This window comes from Oxyura jamaicensis, chromosome 1 (genome assembly GCF_011077185.1).
Source record: "Oxyura jamaicensis isolate SHBP4307 breed ruddy duck chromosome 1, BPBGC_Ojam_1.0, whole genome shotgun sequence".
NCBI lineage: Eukaryota > Metazoa > Chordata > Aves > Anseriformes > Anatidae > Oxyura > Oxyura jamaicensis.
Window position 1 is genome coordinate 71,336,991 of NC_048893.1, and position 21,706 is coordinate 71,358,696.

At 38.2% G+C, this 21,706-nt stretch overlaps 1 protein-coding gene across 2 annotated transcripts in view; it reads left to right on the top strand.

Moving 5' to 3' along the window:
• Positions 1–16,345, top strand: part of KIAA0930 (KIAA0930 ortholog) — a 68,496-nt gene extending 52,151 nt beyond the window's left edge. Inside the window, exons 3-10 of one of the 2 annotated variants that reach the window (XM_035309779.1) lie at positions 919–1,026; positions 2,341–2,418; positions 4,868–4,969; positions 5,417–5,557; positions 7,247–7,441; positions 9,588–9,750; positions 11,856–12,011; positions 15,127–16,345. In XM_035309779.1, the coding sequence (XP_035165670.1) occupies positions 919–1,026; positions 2,341–2,418; positions 4,868–4,969; positions 5,417–5,557; positions 7,247–7,441; positions 9,588–9,750; positions 11,856–12,011; positions 15,127–15,167 (984 nt within the window). In that variant the 3' untranslated portion in view covers positions 15,168–16,345. The remainder of the gene's footprint in view (positions 1–918; positions 1,027–2,340; positions 2,419–4,867; positions 4,970–5,416; positions 5,558–7,246; positions 7,442–9,587; positions 9,751–11,855; positions 12,012–15,126) is intronic. The other variant, XM_035309788.1, reaches the window with a different exon arrangement.
• The last annotated feature ends 5,361 nt before the right edge of the window (positions 16,346–21,706 follow it).

Genomic DNA, 21,706 nt, shown 5'->3' on the forward strand with positions numbered 1-21,706 from the left:
GGTTTATCAAGACAGTACATAGCTTTGGCGTCTAAAAAGCGTACTACCTACCTATTCCCCTATTTAGTTTTACTCACTATTTCAGAGGGTAAGCTGTCCTGCAGAGTTTTTTTTAAAGCGTCTTTATCTGCTTTAAAGTGTCTTAAAACTGCTTTATAACTCTGTGCACTACATGAAGTGTTATTTATTGTCTCAGTTGCTTCAATTTATTAGCATTTGTGGGGTTGTTCCTGCTTTCTGTGATTACTTGGGCTTTTTGTTTTTTGCTTCTTTTTTATTACAAATTAAAATTTCATAAGTAGCTGGGTCCAGTTAGTACTGTCAGAGTGTAACATGTAGAAGAGGGGTTACCAAAATGATTTCTGTGAACTTCATCATCCCAGAGTCTTCCACTGCACTTGTGAACAAGCTCAGTTCTTTCCTCCTACTGCCACAGTGATGTGCAGATTTGTTTCATTTTCATTTTATCCCTGGTGACATTCAGCTGGCTTGGGGTAAAGGAGATTCTTCATCTGTAGGCTACTTGGGATGAAGGTTTCTCATTGCTGATAAGATGGTTTTGAGTCCCACTTCCCTCTGCATTGTTTTTCTTCAAAAAGATACCAGCTGACAATGGTGAGTGGTAGTCTGGTGATATTTTTGATTCCACGGGATTATGTTAAGAGAAATCTGTGTGTATGGAAGGCAAACTTAATTTATTTCACTTATGCTAAAACATAGCCATCATAAGGAATAAATGAAACTTCACTTCTATGCAAAGTCTTCCACAAGGGCTGGCCTTGCATGGTCAGCAAAATCTGGTCCTGACAGAAAAATATATCAGGAAGCTATGCAATGTGCAATTTCTGGTGTCAATATTATGTATGCATATAGGTACTTTCAGATAATATTTTTCAAGAAGATGTGATATTTTCTTAGCAGGTTGAAGTTGAAGTTTACCGGAGAGATTCTAAGAAGCTTCCTGGGCTGGGAGACCCTGACATTGACTGGGAAGAGAGTGTCTACTTGAACCTCATTCTACAGAAGGTAACAGTGATGCTTATTTAACTTTTATAGGCTATTTATGCTAGAGAGGTTTCAGGGTAGACTTTGATCTGTCCTATTTCCTCTTTAGCTTTGGGGATTTGAACACCTCTGGAGAACAGAAACAAAGCATGTTTTTTATTTTGCCTTTCAGAGTCTAAGTGAACAAAACCTAAGATAGTTTTTAGTAGAGTCCTGATAAAAAGTATGCTCAGTGAAGCACAGCTGAATTTTATTCTCTTAAAGTTTTACAAAATGGCAGGCTTTGCTAAGTATAATAGTTTGAAGGTGTACGAGACTGTTAGACTAGCGATGTTTTCATTAGAGTTCACAATATTGGTACAGCTAAGAGAGGAAACTGTGAAGTGAAAATGCAGTAAAGGTGTTATGTGTTGCACTGAGAGTTTGCTGTTCTTGACATCAGAGATTTAGTAAACCTTTTCTATTTGTTGATGGGAAGATTAAACTGGCATGTTATATATATATTTTAAAATTAACTTATGTGTTCTTAAGTTGTTACATATGTTACATTGGTAGTCTGGGAAGGTGAAAAATACTATAGTAATTCTAGATCTCTGAAAAGTTTTGTTGGTTATGATCCCAAAATGAGAGACTACTAGCTCATTGCACACATCCTGGAGAATAACTTGTTTTATTCTGCCCTCTTCCTCCCAAAATTCTCATTGCAAGCCTTCTCTGTAGTTCTCTGTAGCAAGCAGTTTCTGCACTTATTTAATGATGAATTAGAATCTGTTTGCTACAGTCAGAATTCAGAAGATAACGTTACAGCTGGCATTGCAGTCAAGAGTTTTAACACATACACCTTATAAGTTTTTTCAGGTTGTTTGGCAGGCTACGTCAATGGTTTCTGATCTCTCTAGTGTATTGCTTGTGTTCATTATTGCTTCCATTTCTTTCTTTTTGAAGGGAGGATATATTTCCATTCCTACCTTAAAGTGCTCTTCTGTGTGGCATGTGTATTCCATAGCTGACCAGTAAGCTTAATGGTAAACAATGCTGATTGGAGTTTCTTTACCCAAGCTTGTACACTCCAGAGTATATATTTGTAAAAGTTTTCAGTACTGCTGATATAGTAAACAAACAAAAATATTGTGGGCTACCAAGAGATTTGCAGGAGTTTGGGGATAGTAAAGAGAATAAAGGAAATAGCAATACCAAAACAGTTTACTTTTAGTTAGAGCTGAAAAAAATGAAGGCAGAATGTGTTCTGCTTCATCCACGAGTATTTTTTTTTTCTAATTCTAAATCTTCATTTGTCTATCTGTTGTGCTGTTTCTATCTGTTGTGCTGTTTTAGCTGGATTATGTGGTGACGTGTGCTGTGTGCACACGCTCCGATGGAGGAGACATTCACATTCACAAAAAGAAATCTCAGGTGAGACTAGCCTATGTTTACCGTGGATAAGGGCATCCAGTATTACCTGATCCTAAAAACTGTATCAGCACCAGGACAGCAGTTCTCATGCTGTGTTCTGTCACAGATTAACCCTTGTCAAGCAGCTCGAGCCTGTCTGCTGACATATCCTGCCAGTCAGCTAAATGTGCTTTATAGCCCCTCTCAAAAAGCCATAAAGACCTCAAGATTTATGTCATTGCTTACTGCATTTGGGGAGAGTGTGCTGGAGGGAGAATGTCTAAGTGTTAAAAAAAAAAAAAAAAAAAAAATCTTAGGGTAAACCCAAAATTGTACAAGACATGAGTTACAAGAAACCTTCAGGGTAAATTTGTAATGTAGGGATATTAAATGATAGACTATTTACTGATTACCAACTTATTTTTATTGTTTTATGTGATTCTTGTTTTCTCCTTTCAACTGCTCTTTCCTTCCCATCACTACACAGAAGGTTTTATCACTTATTTGTGTGCAGTATAGTGTTAATTTAAGTTTTAGCATAGTGAAGGAGACTGAATAATTAAGCATGGGTAGCAATAAGAAATGCTAGAGTTCTTCAGTTTCTAGCAGATCTTGCAAAAACTTTTCCTAGCTGGCAGAAATTCTACTTCAAAAAGCTTCTGTTGCATAAACTGTTTATATCAGGCATTTCCATTCCTTTAGCTCACTCAGCTACTTGTGTGGCTTTACCTAAAATAAGCCAATATTTTTTAATCATTCAATATTTTTTTTTTTACCACATTGAACTCAGTTGTTGTTTCGCCTACAAAGAAAACAAGCAATGTTGATTATTTTATTTGTAATCAGTGTGTTGAGCACACAATTCCCTTCTGGTGGTTCTGTTAAGATACCATGTTAGATCATTGACAGCAATCCTTTTATTTCTCATTGTTGTTTCTGCTGTGTAAAAGTCCAAATTTCACCTGGAGTTAACCTCTGCAAAGTTCTTTTGAGGAAAAAAATCTGTAAATATTGCATGCCCGTTCGAAAACTAGGAAAATGAGGATAAGAGGCCTGTGCGAAGCATGTGAGCAATATTCAGAATAAGGAGAAGGTTTTTTGTTCCTCATTTTTAGAGGCTTATGCTGTGAGGCTGCTTACAAATTTTTCTTTGTCTTCCCTTTTCTAGGAGAAACCCAGAACACATTAGAATTTATCAGTACATACAAATAACATTTCTAGCTGTTATATGAAGAGAGAGAAAAGGCAATTCTAGGTACTGTGGAAAGCATATCTGCATTAGGGCGTTTCATTGGAACATGCACAATTGAGGCTGTTCATTTTAAATGAACAAAAGCCAACATTTTAAGATTTTCATTACTCTGTTTGTTCTTGCTTTAGAAACTGTATTTTACCCCCTCTGTGCACAACCAGATATTGAATAGGGAGGAATCCTGTTCAGGATTATGACATGCTATACTCTTCCAGAGCTGTGACAGAGCTACTTCTGTTGGCTTGACAATAAGATCTCTACAAACTATATTTTCCTTTGGTGTATGTGACTGGAGATGTGTTTGGAGTGTGTTTTTTTTTTTTTTTGGCTTTACATTGGATGGCATAAGAACAAGGGTGCTCGAAAGATGTCCTTGTTTCAGACACCAGTGCAAGCTGGATTGTTAACAAGTCACGTTACTGTCTGAAGTAATTAAATAAGCCCATGGTGAGTGTGTTGAGATTCATCATGTTACTTTAATTCAAAGCTTTGTGAATGGAGGTAGAAGCAAAGAAAGCTACTCAGTATGAATTCTTCTCCTTCTTTAACCATTTTATTATTGTTGGAATGATAAAATCTAAAACCTTTAGCTTTTTATATGTTGATCGTTTTGAAGAGAGAAAAGAACAAAGGAGATGAGGAGTTGCTTCAGAGGGAGGAACGTGTAACAGGAAGCACAGTGGCTAGGGAAAGAAACAGAAGTAGAAAATGGGGGTGAGAAATCAAGTTCTTGTCCTCCTGAGAGCTTCACGTATCACTACGGAGTAATGTTGATCTTACTGTGAAACTAAGCAAACAATAATAGCAAAAATCATTGTACAAAAAAAAAAAAAGAATAATGTTAGGTCAGCTATTCCACAGTAACTTTCTTGCTGTGTGTGCTTTTGCATTGCAGTACATTGCAGCAACTTAGAAATAACTCAAGGGGAATGCCTTAATATTACTATAGGTTGGTGAGAAGAACACACAGAGAAATTTACTGCGCAGTAACTGATAACTTGCACATGAAAACTCAAGGATTTCACAGGTGGGAGGTTCTATCATTATTGCAAGTTCAGCTTTGCCTGAAGGATGTCCAGCATCCCTAGTAGAAGTGCAAGTGTTGGCTGATTGAGCAGTGCTGGACTGTGGTGTTTTGGTACTGCTTGCCTTGTATTCAGCGTGCCCATTCCTTGGCACATGAAAGGATATAATTTTATTTTTTAATATTTTTCTCAGCAAGTGTTTGCATCTCCTAGCAAACACCCAATGGACAGCAAAGGAGAGGAGTCAAAGATCAGCTATCCCAACATATTCTTCATGATCGACAGTTTTGAAGAGGTGAGTTCCTTGCTGCAGCAGGGTTTTGTCCCATTCTAGTCTTATGTCCAGAGTGGTTGTTTTCTGGTACCTTTTGAACAAATGTTTTTGGAGTGTTATATTCCTGGGGGTTTTATGGGGCAAGTCCATGATGATTTATTTGATGTTCCTCATTCTTTAATATGTTTGAAATCAGGATTTATAGCTGGATTTTGGTACACATTTTTATGACGGGCTGAAACAAGAGAAGCTGATTGTAAGAGCTGCTTACCCAAACACATGACGTGAACTGGACACTGCCTGGAGTCCATGGTTTTTGGAAAAGCTGTGATAGAGCCTACATCTTCATTACTTTTTCCCATTTACGTTGAACCTACATTGGGCCTGAGGAGAATCATGGGAATCTCAATGTATCTGATCTTTACCAGCTGCAGTTTCCCCTGAAGTGTTTTGTATTACATTTTGCAGGTTTTCAGTGACATGACTGTAGGAGAAGGAGAAATGGTCTGTGTGGAGCTGGTTGCCAGTGACAAAAGCAACACCTTTCAAGGAGTGATTTTTCAGGGGTCCATCCGCTATGAAGCACTCAAGAAGGTCTATGACAATAGGGTAAGGTGCTTCTGAAAGACAGTGTCTTTTGTAACAATGATACTGACCACAGTTTTTCTGTGAGGCTGTTGGCTTTTTGTCCTGTTAGATCATCTGCATCATGATCTATGCTTCTTAGTTTTGAGACCTGCTCCAAAGTTAGTGCTTTTGGGTGCACTGAGGTTGCTCAGATCAGGTTTTGATACTCTTGTGTTTGCCAAAAGAAGTGAAGCTGATGAAGATGCAAGAGTATGACATCAGAATGGATATGAATAACAGAATTATGGGAACCGTTTCACTTTTTCTGAAAGCTCATGCATTTTTCTAGTCAATTCGGTGAAGACATGTTTTACATGGAGATCTTAAACTCTGATAACTATCTTGTTAAATGGAAAATGTGTTTTTGTTTAGTGTGTTCTCTACTTGTGTATATTTTCAAAAGGCCACTGTAGTTTCACTGCATTGGAAGGAAGCTTTCATTGCTTTCGTATAGAAACTTGAAATACCTTCACTTGTAGCTTCAAATTCAGTACTTAGTCAAGATTGTGCATGAGCCAATAAACTTCACAAAATATTTACTGTGAAGACAGTGCTGAAAGATTAAAAAAAGGAAAGGATGCCAGTCACTACCTCCCATGACTGTAAACTCCTTCATTTCCCTGTGTTCCTACCCTCTTCAATAGAGGGCCTGAATATTTTAGCTTCTCCATGTTTTTAAACATGAGTAGTTTATGCTTTTAACAGACGTTTTTCCAAAGGACATGAATATAAAAATTCTGCTTCGTGTTGTTTTCTTAGATGGAATAGAATTCTTTGTTTAAACACTTGATTATAGCCAAAGGCAAAACTTGAAATCTGACCTGCTTGTATTTTCACTCTTCTTAAGAGAAGCAAGCTCTCTGTACTTCTCAAGGTTACTTGATTTCAGTTGTCTGTATTAATTCTTAGTGCAATATAAATGATCTTATAAACAAACCTGGGCCTTTGATGGAATAAACTGCTGAAAGTTCTGATAAACCACTTAAGCTTATGCATAAGTCCTCCTTATTTCACTTGTAAAAACCTTCTGTTTTCATATTGGTCTTCCTTTTTCTAGTTCTCAGTTCAGTTCTCAGTTCAGTTGTGTTCACTGGAAATTGAGCCCTTTTCTCTCTTGAGAGGGTTCAAAAGATGTCAGGGTTTTGTGGTGAGCAATGTGATGCAGGTTAGTTGTGCATGGGAGCTCTTTTTGCTTTGGGTTTGACAATGTGAACACAAATGTCTGAATTATACTTGCCACAAAGTAGTGCCGGAATTGGGCTGTGTGCCTTGCTGGTTTTTGTACGTGTCTGTTACTTTTTGGACTCAAATAATTGTCCCTATGTGGGTTGTGTTGAGTTGTGCATGTGCTTGTCTGTGCTTGAGTGTGCCATGTTGTGTGGGTCTGAAAAAAACTTTTGTTTTATCTCAGCTTGTCATTGCATAACTTTGCTTTTTGGATAGCTGAAGGAGTTGATTCTCCTCTAAGTGTCTGTTTTTGTATCTGTAAAATTGCTTCCCCTTTGGAAATCACTTCAGACTTTGGCTTAAAATGTTTCCTAAGAATCAAGATAATGACCGCTATCTGCTATATTTTTGATTTATACTTAGATAACTGCTTTCAGAGAACATTATGTTTTATATTTGAAGGTGATATTTTATGTATTTCTCTCCCATCTTGGTGCATTGTAGGTGAGTGTTGCAGCAAAGATGGCTCAAAAAATGTCTTTTGGCTTCTATAAATATAACAACATGGAGTTTGTCCGAATGAAAGGGCCACAAGGGAAAGGACACGCAGAAATGGCAGTGAGCAGAGTTTCTACTGGTGACACTTCACCATATGGTACAGAAGAGGACTCAAATCCAGATTCCCCAGTGCATGAGAGAGTAAGTAGTAGACAGAAATACTGACTTAAGGTTAAGCCGGGATATGTTTTGTTTAAAGCCAGTGGATGAACTGAAGCTGGAATTCACCCACATCATGGTTCTGAACTTAGTTTTGCTTGTATAGATTTCAGATCTATTCAATATATGCAGATGGATTTTTGTTGCAGTTTACTTTTGAGCAAATAATGAGTACAGAGATGGGTGCATGATTCATACTTCTGGAGGAGTGTTTTGTTGAAACAACAGTGATGTTGATGCCAAGGCAAATGATGGTTCTGCCTATTTTTATGAAAATTAATAGATTCCATTTCTGTACAAGATGGGGTTTACCTAGAAATGTGGAATTTGTATGTGGTGTAAGTTGCTGACTAAACTTCACAGGAGATTTTGAGGAGTGAATACCAGCAGTGCAAAGCCTGTATAATATTAAAGCAAAGACTGTGGATCAAGATATATGACCATATTTATGCATATGCTTAATACAAGTGCAGTAAAATACCAATAGAGTCTGTCCAAAGATCTTGATCTGGCCATTTTTCAATCCTGAGCATTGATTTCAGTTAAAGCATTTTACCTAGTTAATGGGATTTAGGCAGCGTGTCTTTAAAATATCTATACAGATGTGCCCTGACCCAGGCAGAGTGATTACTGATGGATTCCAGCCTGGTTTCCTGTGTAACATTAGTAACCCGTGGAGTTCAAAGGCCAGCAGGTCTGCTTCCAGTGATGTCCTTGCAAGTCATGGGATTTCTCTTTCTGGCTTCCTAAAAGGCGAAATGAGCTGTCAGCACAGAGCTCATTAACTCTCTGCTGTAGAGGTACAGCCTGAGAAACCAGGCCCGGAGGGACTTCCTGGTCTTTTGGCTCCAAGACTTCCAGTGCCTCTGTTTGATAATGTATTATCATTGCTCTTTGCTAATGACTTTAATGGTAATCTGTCTGTCTGATTTTTCCCTGCAGGTGTGATATGAAATGGCTACAGAATTAAAAATAAATTGAGACAAGCATAGGTTAGAGATCAAGTGCACTTAAGAGAGGATCAGTTGGGTAGTAGAATGCTTCTGATTTTTTTTATGTTAATGACAGAGGGATGACATAGCGGGTTTCTGCAGTGCAGCATCAGCTTGGCTTGGCTGTCATCCTCACTCACACATCACCTCCATCCTTATTTGTAAGGACAGATATGAAGAGTGATCTCATCTCAGGAAGTGTTATGGGATTGTTAAATTAATGGTGTGAAAAAGTAAGAATGAGATAAAAGTTGATCGCCTCTGTTAGCAGAGTAGTTATCCTTTTTTTTTTTAATTTGAAAGGAAACAGGTAAAATATTACTAGCAAAACCAGTACCCAATTACTGCAATTGAAATTCTTTCTGAAGTAGGTATGGCTGACTATAATTGTGATTGCTGCTCTGAGGGAATGGTGTCTCTGTAGTTCTGTGCCTAACCTGCATTTCACCAAAGACAATTATATCCCTGTATTTGTCATCACTTGCTGTAACCAAATCATCACTGGCCTTTCAACTTGTTTTTCTCCATCCTATTGAGAAATAATATATAGAGAGTTGCTCATTGACTTGTCTTTTGCGTTAGCATCTTGGGTTATTAATTGTCTTGTGACCCTGCATCACAGACACAGTGACCTTTTACAGTGATCTCATGTGGCATCTGTTTAACCAGGCAAACTACCTCATCTTTACCAAAGAAATGAAGATGCACAATTTTGTGTCCAGTACGTTCTTAGCCTATTAAGTCTTCTGAATTTCAACATATAAAAATAACAGTGACATTCTTGTTGCCTAAATAAATTATTAATCTGCATTTTTATTCCTTTGTAACTATAAATCCCTTTGAAAAGCGATCACATCACAGCTCTGGAGTTCTTTTCATTATTTAGTTAACAGTTGAGGGTGCTGATGCATCAAAATACTTTCATCTTGATGAGTGTCTTGAAGTTGAGATGACTGTGTAGTTGACACAGTTTATCAGACCACTCTGATGAAACTTGCAGCTGGGCACCAGTCATGATTCTAATTTTTATATGTGATTACCTTGTGGTGCATATTTGAAACTGTTTATTTCCTATTAGAAGCATAAAACTTCTTAAACAAAACTTTCCTTAGCATTTCCTTTATTTTTCCTTTCAGGTCACTTCTTTCAGCACGCCGCCAACCCCAGAACGCAACAATCGCCCATCCTTTTTCTCCCCATCCCTCAAGAGAAAAGTGCCCCGAAATCGAATTGCTGAGATGAAAAAATCCCACTCAGCAAATGACAGTGAGGAGTTCTTCAGAGAAGATGATGGTGGAGGTGAGAGAAATAACACTAGCTAAGCAGACTTTCAGAGAGGAGGGGGAACACATCTGTGGAAAGGGATTCCAGTGCTGGATTTTCCAAAAGGTTTACAGTGTGAAAAATCTAGCTCCACAAAAACTGCTCTGATGGCACGTCTCAACTAGTCCATCTCTGGTGCCACTCTGAAACTGGGGTTATTCTTTTCAAAGCATCTCTCTGGAAGCTGGAGACAAGTGTGCCTCCATGTTTAGTTATAAAATGGCTAGAGCTTGCGTCAGTTACTATGCAGTGTAGTGAGAACTGCTTTCCCAGATGGAGTCTTCTGTCTTTGATGTATTTCTCCTCGAGGCTGCGCAGGATAGAATGGAGTTCTAAGCATTTAACCAGAAGCCCTCATTAGGGATGGTAGTGTCTACTCAGTACAGTTTTGCAATATCAGATCCTAGCATACTTAGTCATAATTATGAACATCCTTATTATTTTCCATTTTCTTTTTCCATTTTCAAATATTTATGGGAGTGAACAAATTCCAGGTTTTCCAAATGTTTTATAGCATACATATAACATACATATAAAATATTGAGAAATGCGAATATTGAGAAATGTGGTTTTGTTTATGGTTTTAAATGTTTTGACTTTATTGTTCCTGGACCTTATTTAAAAAAATAATGTTTTTTTTTTTTTTTTTTTTTAATATATATATATATATATAAATATATATTTTAATAGCTTACACTAGGAAGCTTAATTTATTCAAGAATGAGCTTTCTGAAAGGAGAAGTAGCTAAATTCAATCTGATTACAAATTACAGAAATCTGTGTGTCCTACCAATGTTTGTTCAGGAACTGCAGTAACATTTTTTTTTTTTTTTCTTCCCAGAAGGGAGAAAGCTGACAAAAAGCTGGGCTTTTTGTAGAAGCAGGGAGTATTGGCCTTGTGGTGGGAGAATAACTGACTTGTCTGAACATCAGCAGTGTCCTTGGTCTGGCCAGTGCTGCTGCAGACCTGACCCCAGTGCAGAGATGTTGTGGACAGGAACAGTCCATTAGGCTTTGCTTGCTTTTGCTGCAGGCAAGCATGACACAGCAGGAGTATTATGCTTATTCCAGCTACCAGAGTCAAGTCCTTCTGACCTGATCACCACAGTGCTCTTGACATAGTGGTAAAGTGTGGAAAGAGTGAATAGACTGGCCATGTGCACTTACAGGAAAGGAAGGAAAACAAGTTTTTTTTTTTTTTTTCCTCCATATGATATGTACATTGCCAGAATAGCTGCCACTTTTTTCCTCAGGACCTACTTTTAAACAAATGACTCCCAAAGCTTGGATTGCTCTGGTCCAAAATTATCTTCACTTCAGCATCTGCTTTAAGCACTGTGGGACTGGACTGAGTTTTACAGAGGAATGGAGAGAAAGCCTAGAAACACTAAACAGATGTAACGTGCATTCCTGTCTGAAGCTATAAAAATCTCCTCTAGTTTAGAGTGGATTTGGGGTCCTTTTGTTTTAAAATACATTTTGGATCTCTAATCTAATTTCAGGAAGAATAAATAACTTGGTAAATAATCCTAGGTTTGTCTTGGGGAATGCACGGAGATTTGCAGTGAACTTCCTTACTAATACTGACTCTTCCTGTGTCTTGTTAGATGTTAATCTTCTTCATAGGATAGATTTTTCCTTCTGTTATACGTTTCTGTATGAGTAACTACTTAATTGTAGGGATGTTATTTTGTGTATAAGGGAAGGCTGGGTTAGGATTTTGCTTGTGCAAGTGCTTCATTTTCTCTCCTGGCTGGTCGACCAGTGGATCATGTTTTGATGATTTACTACTACTAGCAGCTGTTGATATAACTCATTAGCTTCAATGTAAATGGTGAATTCTGTACTGAGCAAGATCTGACTGATTTAAAAATAATAATAGTAGTAATAAGTGACCTGTGTGTAATTTTTCTTTAGAAAATTAATAGTTGTCTTTCCTTTTTATAAAAAAAGGAAAACATACATATGTGGTGGTAAAACCACCACATGTGTATATTTTATTTTCAGAAGCTTTCATTGAATCTTCCAAAAAAATGCAAAAAGTACAATAGTTTTAAACTTGCTGTCTTTTACCCTTACAGATCTACACAATGCAACAAATTTGAGGTCGCGGTCCTTATCTGGAACAGGACGGTCTCTGGTGGGCTCATGGCTGAAGCTGAATAGAACAGATGAAAATTTTCTACTCTATGCACACTTAACTTACATCACTTTGCCATTGCATCGAATTTTAACAGGTGGATTTTATTGTGCATTACCCATAAACAGAATCATTTGGTTCCCAGGCAGCCTTCAGTGTTGTGGGATTTTGCTGTTAAGATAAAGGAACAAGCCTTTCTCTGAAAGGGAACGTGACTTCAAACCTTATTTGCTGACTGTAGCAGCAAATCAGATTGAACAAGTGGAATGTTGTCTAACTGTTCTCTGGCTTTGGGTTAGTTTTGCTTGGTGAGAGTTCAAACAAGCTGGTAGGTTTTGTTTCTGGAGGAGTATTAGTGGCTTTAACACTGTAATATAAGGTTCATCCATCTCCTGAGTACAAGGCAACTCACTGTGAGCCTGCCCACTGACAGCAATAGTTGTAGCAGACACCTGTGACTAAGGGTTATGTAAAGGTGGTTTTGGAATTTTGAATGATCTCCTATGCCAATTTTGAGTCCTAGATTTGTTTTCCACATGAATTGCTTGGATTGATCAAAGTGCCCATGCTAATAGCTATAAATCTCTCAGGTGTCCAATTTCTTTAATTAAACTAAGTAGTGGTTATGTCGGACCAGGAACAATCAGTCCAATGTTGTTGTCTAGCTATGCCAGTTACTACACTGATGATGGCCAGCTCTGCATTTGTTCAGCTGGGCTACAATATCACAATAAATTACATCTTACAGCAGGCAAGTACTGAAGTATCAAATACGACATCCATGTAATTCTTGTCTGCCTGCAAATATAGGTGGACTAGTTTGAACAGGTGCCTGCATCAGCAGGCATGCTAGCCTTTCAGAGGTATAGTTCACAGTATGAGGTAGCTCATGGGACTCTGAGATACTTATGAAAATTGAGAAAGAAGTAGTGGTTTTCTTCTGTCTAAATGCAGTGGCAGTTTCTTTCATATAGCCATTACTAGTGTTACTGTGCACTCTCTTTGTGCCTTCTAAGTGAGGTCCTGAAATGCATTCCCTCTGAAAATACATATTGATTGTCTCAGGTACAAAGAAAGTTTTGTCCAGGTGCATGGTAGTATCTCAGGCAAAACCGTTGATCAACTCCAAATTCTGTACTGGAATAAAGTCGTCATCCCCTGGAATAGAGTTATGATCACAGAGCAATTTTTACAGTCCTGTCTCTAATCTTTGAAGATCCTTTTAATTTACCCATCTAAGAACTTCATCTTTTTTCTTTTCATCCACCAGATCACATGACTTTTGAATAGGTTTGTCTGAACTGTGGACTTTTGATCAGTGCCAGCTTTTTCTTGTCTGGGTCTGAAAAGAGAACTCAGTGGTTATTTCCAGATTGTTCCCGAAAAGTAGCTAAGAGGACAGGAATTGGGAAATCTGTTGTTAAACAGATTAATCTACTGCTAAAAGAGATAGGAAGATAGCATGGGTGTGTTCTTCATGTCATTAGTTGTACTGTGCCAGTGTAATGGTAATAGCTACAATCTTGTCCTCATTTGCAGGCTGCAATCTCAGAATGTGTTGCAAAAGTAGGCTGGCTCCTGCCCTACCAATAAGGAAAACTGTAGCTGATAAGGTGGAAAATCATACTTAGCAAAGAGATGTTTCTACACCATTTGGCCTTTTGCTGTATGTAGAAATTAAATTGATTTCAGTTTCGAAGAAATAAATTCCAGTCAGAATTGATCCTCTATAATTAAGGGTGGATTATGAACAAAGTTCCAACAAAATATATAATTACTCCTTACAATAATTACGTTGATACAATTACAGCTGATAAGCTAGATCTCTCTCGCCACAGGCATTTTGGAGTTCACAGAAGATGTATTGTTCCTGCTGGCATTTAATACTTGCTCAAGTGGGTGGTAGAAATGCCACCATGCTCAAATATTTGCTTTTAGCTTGAATGCACTTTGAGACTTAATTTGTTTAACATACAGTTGCAGGAGTCAGTGTATATATTGAGACACAGTGAAAAAGAGACATAGAATGTCTGGGCTGTAAGGCAGAATTTAATTTGCTTTTTTTTTTCAGTATCTGCTTTAGCTTGGTGCTTCAGATAGAGCCCATTTCTAGTGCCTTTTTGTAATTAATGCATTTGTGCCAGTGGCAGCTTTCCAGCAGGAGGGAGCATTGCACATGGGGCAGGATGCAGTGGGAAAGACATTTCATCTCCTTCGAGTAGTTTAGGCAAGTCTGTACTACAAAATTAAAATGCTAGTGATAGTGATCAAACTATATTCAAAAATATCTGGAGTTTGTACATATTGATAAGACTTCCTCTGCTCTAAGTTTTCTCTTTCTCCATGCTAAATGATTCAGCTCTCAGCCTTTCCGTGCATGTCAGATGGTCCAATCCCTTAATCATCTTTGTGCCCCTTCACTGGATTCACTCTGCTATGTTTCATTCTTTACAAGCATGTCTAGAACCCTCTGGAGCTGTGGGTCAATTTTTACTCAGGTCGTGCTCTTTGTGCAGCTATGTGCGACCTGCCGGTTAATTAAGCATGTGCTCCCTTTTCCGACATTCTTTATGCTCTGTGTAGCCTGGAAAAAGACCTAGAAGCCCAGTTTCCAGATACCTCTGCAGACTGCTGTGCCAGCATGCTAGTTTTATTATCCACATTTGGAAAGATGCCCATTACAATAGCTATCTTACAGGTTCATATTCTGTCACGTTTGGACAATATGGGACTGATGAGCCAACAAAATGAATGTTCTTATTGCAGCCTTTTGAGTGCAGAAATGTAGGCTTCAGGCTGTAAAATAGATGAAACTGTTGAATTGCTTGAATTGCTGAAGGAAAAAACCTTTGGCATGTCCTATAATGCTTCTTACACTTGTTTCTCTGGAAGATTGCCACTGTCTCCACGTCTGACTCATGTTGTTTCATGCCACTATTAGCGATACTTAAATCAGCTCTCATTTCTGTATGATGGGTTATACTTGCAGTTTACCATCATTCAACTTGGTTACACCTTGGGAGGGATTAGAACGGGTTTCGTTAATAGGCAAAGTCTCATTGCTAGTTGTGATTTAAATTCCTTTAGTGTTGTAACCAGGGGTCTTTGTGGCAGTCCAGAAATGAATCTTCAGTTCTTACTTCCTTGTGCAGTGGCTACTTTCAGGAGCCTCCTAAGCTTGCTCTTTCTTTTTGTTTCTTTCCCTTCCCCAGATATCCTGGAAGTGCGGCAGAAACCAATTCTGATGATATAGCAGAGAGAGGGCACAGCTTTGGAGCCTTGTTGCCAAGTGCCTAACCACAGCGGTTTTCTGTGCTAACACTACCATCTAGTGTCAGGAACATAAACCTCCACCGTAAAAAGGGAAGTCAAAGAATACCAGCCGATCAAAAGTGCCTCTTTCTTCCTTCCTCTGCTGTCATACGCTGTACGCACATTTGCAGTACATCGCTTGAGTGTTTCCGACTGGAAGAGGACTTTCAGCAAAATAAAACAAGAAGGGGCTGTGTTTAAAACGAGTCAATGCTTTATGAACAGTTTATTACTGTGTTTACTTTATAACTAAGAAACCAACAATATGTACAGAATGTGTTAAACTTTATATTCTTTGAGGGAAACAATTTGAGAATTTCATAATGATGTACTAATGAACGTCGTTCCATAGACTCTCACCCATACTCTCCTTGTTGGATTGACTTAATGTGTGTGAGCGTGTCTCTGCATGTTAGGATTGAAGGGATGAGAAAATTTCCTGCTGAGGGAGGAAAAGGAAGATGATACTATAAAGATACATTGCCATTTGGGTATGTGCAGTCAGATAGGTCAGAGCTTAAAAGAGGCTTAAGATGTTCCCATTTGTTCATGTGTCAGTGTTAGGACAGGAGAACTCTGCTGACAAATTTCTGTATCTACCAAAGAACAGCAACATTTTCATCCTCAAGACCTGGCTAAGAAACTGAGCCAGTGAAAAGATGGCTAAAATGTGCTGCTATAGTAAAGCTGAGGTTCGTATCTACTACTAATGCTGCTTATCTCTGTTAGTTGATTCAGTTTGAGTTTGAGGCTGAAATGGAAAAATAGGAGGCCACAAATGGACTCCAAAAACTAAAAACCTTACCAATAACCAACATCCTCTTGCATGCACTGGACCAAAGTAGGTAAAATTGTCCTTTGTGGTAGTATTCAAGGCCAAGGAGGGAATGAGAGCTGATTAATGTCTGGGCAGCTTTCCCAGATTCATCTTTTCCTGTTGTTTTGCTGTACTGTTACATGCTGAAGCACAAGTTTTCTTTCAAGACAAATGTTTTAAATGTAATTCTGCTCTGAAAAGTGACTAAAAATAGCATTAGTGGGAGGTTTGAATTTTGTGTTTCGGGAGGTCTCAGGAAAACAAATTTATGTTTACAGGTAAAATGCAGCTTTCTCAAAACAGCAAAAGTTTGCTGTCCTTGACATGTGAAATCTAAATGATAAAATACTGAGGTGACTGCAGTTTGATTCACTGCTTCCATGTGAGAGCTAGTCATACTTAACATTATTTACAGCTGCCTAACTAGCGTAGCAAAAGGTGGGGTAGCTTGTCAGTTATGGCAAGTGACACTGATGCACATACAAAGAAATCTATAAAGAGTGAAGGTGTCTTTTTTTGTCTCTTTTCAGAGTCTGAGCACCTAAGCTCTCTATTTCTGGTGCCACACTTACCAATCTGGCATGTGTTCTGAGCCTGGACCTTTGTCTCCCTCACACCCAGCCCTTCCTAAAGTACTTTGTTATTTTCTCAATAGTGTCTGATAACTTAACCTCGCAAACAGGACTCTGCCTTTTTTCCTCAGGCCATGTTCCATAGGTATAGTGCCACTTCAGCATTAAGGGTAGACTAACTTTATCATTCAGCCCATGATGAATCCAGTATGGTAAGGAGGTTTTGGTTGGTGTTTGTTTGTTTTTGTTGTTGTGTTTTTTGTTTGTTGTTTTTGTTTGTTGTTGTTGTTTGTTTGTTTGTTGTTGTTTTTGTTTGTTGTTGTTGTTTTTGTTTGTTGTTGTTTGTTGTTGTTTGTTGTTGTTGTTTTTTGTTTTTAGGCTAGGCCTGGAAGCAGTCACCATAGTCCAGAGTGATGGCATTTCTAATAATGGCAGCATGACTGCTTAACAGGGATAGCTGACCAGTAGTTAGTTCACTTCAGATGTTTTGCAACAGCATTACAAAAATGGTCATTGCCAGCACAGCCACTTCTCATGTTGCAGACTTTGAATCTCGTTCCATGGGAGTGTGTGCTTGTGTGTGTGTGAGAGTGTTCACACTGTCTAACCTGAGGCATGCAACTTGGGTGCCTAGGCTTCCTACCTAATCCAGGGGAGAGAGAGGGACTCCTAAATGAACAGCTGAAAAGCTCTCTCTAGGAACTTCAGAGGCAGTCCAGGTGCTTACCTGAGATCCCTGGGTAGTGTGCCTAGTACCAGACAGCACAAAGATTCTCCCTCCCAGTGTCCATGGCAAGAGTTAAACCACTCTTCAACTAGAAAACCAGTCCTACTCTGAAGCCTCTGAAGATGGTTTTTTTTTTTTTGTTTGTTTGTTTGTTTTTTTTGTTTGTTTGTTTGTTTGTTTGTTTGTTTTGTTTTTTTTTTCTGTATTTTCATACCAGGCTGGGCAAAGCAGTGCTGTTTTCCTTCAAATATTTATCAGGGATGGAAGGGGGAGAGAGCTAATATTTGTCGTACTAGTGATGGTACCTTTTAGTCAAACAGAGGAATAACAGACATGGAAAGGAAGTGGATCCAGATTGGAACCTGAGTCATGGGTGCCCGAGTACTGCCTAGTCCTAGTTGACAGTAATTTTTAATGCTTTTTTGATATCAGTATATTAAGTTTAGGTAGCTTAATTCATGTGTTCTGAAAGACTTGAGCAAATCTTACATAAGATTTCAGAGCAAATGGCAAATGAAGAAAGATTCTAAAGTAGTACAGTAGTAGAAAGGCAATGTTACAGAAAGGACAGCACAGATCCCTAGTCTATTATACAAGAAATATTGTCTGCTTTGTTATATGTACACAGATGAGTTCTGATATCTGGTTTTTGAAGGGCTGAATGTAAAAGTCCTATAAAAAAAATAATTGGTTTATTTTATACTGCTAGCAGGTATGCTATGTCTGTATTGAAGGCTCAACTTTTTTAGTAGAAAAGGGCTACAGGTATGACCAGATGGACATCCATGGAAAATTGAGATGAAGAAGTCTACTGAATGTCAATAGTGCATTTTGGAAACAAGTTAGGTGTACCAGATTCTCAGCTATTCCCTCTCTAAATGACTGATGAGCAGTTCTTATGTGTCGCACCTGTTTCCTTAGTGTGTTATCAGGTAGGAGGGAAAAAATGCATATTTTTTGCTTTTAAATAAACCCTTATAATTTATTGTCCTCATACAGACAGATTGACAGAGAAGGTGATCCAAGTTTTGCCTGTGTCAAGGCTGGTTCCTTAGCTTGCTATTGCACTATACCAAAAAAGAAAAAAAAAAAAAAGAAAAGAAAAGGGAATGTTAGATCAAAACCTCTCACCCTTTTAATTTGGAGGGGTTTTTAATTCTGTAGCTCTGAAGCAGTAAACCAGTAGATTTGAGCCTCTATTGACCATTTACATTGCTGTGGAATGAACTGGAATGCTCTGTGTACCATAAAGAGTGCAGGAAAGTGCAGCTGTCTACATCCTGACTGGAATGAAGCGGTTTTCATTAATTATGTTGATGTTGATGATTGCAAACAGCTCTGTATGAGAAAGCAGCACAGTTAACAGATTTGGGAAGCTTTGCAGAACCTTTTTATTTATTTACCGAATCCCACCATACCTCATTCCTGAGTTAACTTCTTCTACACATTTGCTCCCTCTGGAGACCTGGGGCTTATCACTTCAACTCTTCACCGATGATTTATGTTGACAGATGTCAAATGCAAGACTGTAAATTTTTTTCACCCTACATGGATTTTTCTCTGTTATCAATTTAGCAAGTAGAAAGCCTTCGGTTTTTAAAGAAAGCTCTTAAATCACTTATTTTGTATTAGCATATTATTGCTTTGCCTTAGAGACCACAGTGTATATGAAATCATGTTCTTATTGCCAGCCAGTGGAGGATGGGTTCCAAGTCTGGTTTTAAAATAAGTCATTTTTAGAAATGTAACAAATCTTTCAGCTGTCTCAGCTAATGCAGGCAGCTGGAAATCCCATTTTTTGTGGGTTCATGTTCCTTCTCTTTTTGTTCTCGCAGTCTTCATTGTTTACAAGGCTTGAGCATGTTGGGGATGTGGATCGTTTGGTTTTCCATTTCTCGGCACAGTCAATGTGGTTGGTTTCCTAAAAAGAGAGGTATGTGCAAGGATGAGTTTTCACAGTAAAATGGTTTGCCCAAAGTATGTTATTTTACCATGTTTTAATTTAAACAGTCAGGTCCTTGTCTCTGCAAAGATTTTTCTGGCAGATCCTTGTGCACAGAATCCCATTCTAGTCGCAGAGGTTCTCTATGGACATGGAGACCATGTAAATAGTCTACACTTTTAGACTGTTGAACTGCTTCTTGCCAACACAGTCTTCAAAAGTGCCTAAGTCCTGTTGTTATCCAGTGGGGTTTAAGAACTTTTTTTTTATTATTTAGGAAGTTAGTACTCTTAAATTCTATGTGGTGAGTAGCAGTGTCAAGAAATGACAAGTTTATAGCTCTTGGAAGAACCATCCATCTCCTACAGACTCACCCTTCATGTTAGGTTCTCGTGGTCTCCAAAGGTTATGGCTTAAAGCTCTGGAAATTGTATTTCTTCTGGTCACAGCAGTCAGTTATCTGCAAATGCCTTATCTTGGTTTTTGAGGTATGACTGAAAGTGCACAGTGTTGGTATATAGAAATTCTGTGTCAAAAATAGGTGCAGCAGAATCCAGTAAAAGGCATCGTTAAATAAGTAGCTTTTACACCAAACCCTAAATGAAACAGTATTTTACACCGGAGTGTAGCTGTTTGGATCTTTGATCAAGATAATACAAGACCACAAGCAGGTTACAATGTTGAATGTTCTCTGTGTAAATATATAAATACTCTCAACCTAATTTTATCGAACTAACACTTGTTGCATGGTTTGTTTTTGTGCCTCATTGATGATCAGTGTTGATAAAACGATGATGGGTTGAAAATGATGCTGGCACTGTACTGAGCCCTTTGAACAAAGAGCAAGGAGAACCTCTGTGCACCAAAAACTGAGTTGATTTTGCATATGGCAGCAGTGAAGAAAGTGTTGGACCCTGCAGCCAATAAATGGACCTCTTAAATGACCATGAATTTTGTTAGTAGTTTTTACTCTGTGCTGTGCCTGGTGGGATTTGAAAGTATTCTTTACTGGTGGCAAGCATGAACAGTGGAATAACACTCTGTGGTACTCATAATAAGCATTGCCAAACAGACACTCATGAGAAATAGTAGTCTGTTTACTCTTCATTTTTTTTTTTTTCCACTTCAGGCAAAACCTGACTTTCTGACTGCTTGCTGAATCTTTCAATGAACAGCCTCTGGCAACTTCACATTGTATAATAGGGGAAGAAGGTAAAAGTCAATGTACTTCTGAATTTGTTTAAAAAGGCTTTTTGATTTTCCCATTAGGTGCTGGCATTAAAAAAGTCCTTCTGAACAGATGTGTTTTCTTTCAAATGAAGTTATATAGACATTAGTATTTAGGTTTGTATGAAGTGGAATACTGAGAGACTGTTGGCTTCAATGATTTCTTCATGATAAATTCAGGAAAAAACTTCAATATGAATTTGTATAGTATTGTTAAAATTTGATTACTCTTTAGCACTTAAATGTTTAGTTGTACTTACCAACATTGAATCGGTTTTGGTTTAAAGACTTGCAAGGCACTACATCTTCCCTCTCCACTTGATTTGTGTGACTAACATTTCACAGTAGACTTCTTCAGGGGATTTTTCTATATAAAAATATATAAAAAGAAATACTCACCAAACACACCAGTTATGAGGTGGACCTGGTGATGATTCCATTTCGAAAAGACCAGGACTGTTTCATAAACTGTGTGGTGTAACATCTCTTCTAAGATATGCATGCTAGCTTGGTAATCGGCGATAGGTGAGGCAAAATTTAAAAATAGAGGTTAGGGAGAAAGAAAACAGGGCATTTAGGTTCTTCACTATAGATGTTTGAGTAGCCTGTTGGCAGTGTTATTCTGTGTGTTCACATGCAAGTGGAATCTTAACTGGTTAGAAAATGCTAGAATACATCTTGAAAACTAACAATGACTTAACTTGAATGCTCTATATTGAAAGCTTTTGAAGGCAGCCAGACTGGAGAATGCATTAGGTGAAACAGTACAAAAGACTAAGACAGCAGAAGCTTACAAATCATAGTAAAGAAAGCTCACCTGTTTGTTTTAGTAGGTCTTTCAGCATAAGTTAGTTGAAGGAAAAGGTGTGTCTTGTTTGTTTGCTCTTAATCAAAATGCTGATGGGACAGAAGACTGATGCATGCGTCTTTGAAAAGTGATCATGACTTTGATTAATAACTTTCTGAAATGCTGAAAGAAAAAGATTGGTTTAACAACATGGCAGTATATCTTGTTCACCAGAGTCCCTGCTCTGAAGAGGCAAGTTAGCTTGCTTCCTTTCATCCTGATGTTTGTGTTGTCTGCCCTCCTCTGGAGCAATGCTCCTAAGAAATACCGTAATATTGCTTGGCATGCAAGTTTATCATCAAGGGCTGATGTCATATCCAAAGATAAGTACAAAGTAAAATCACACAT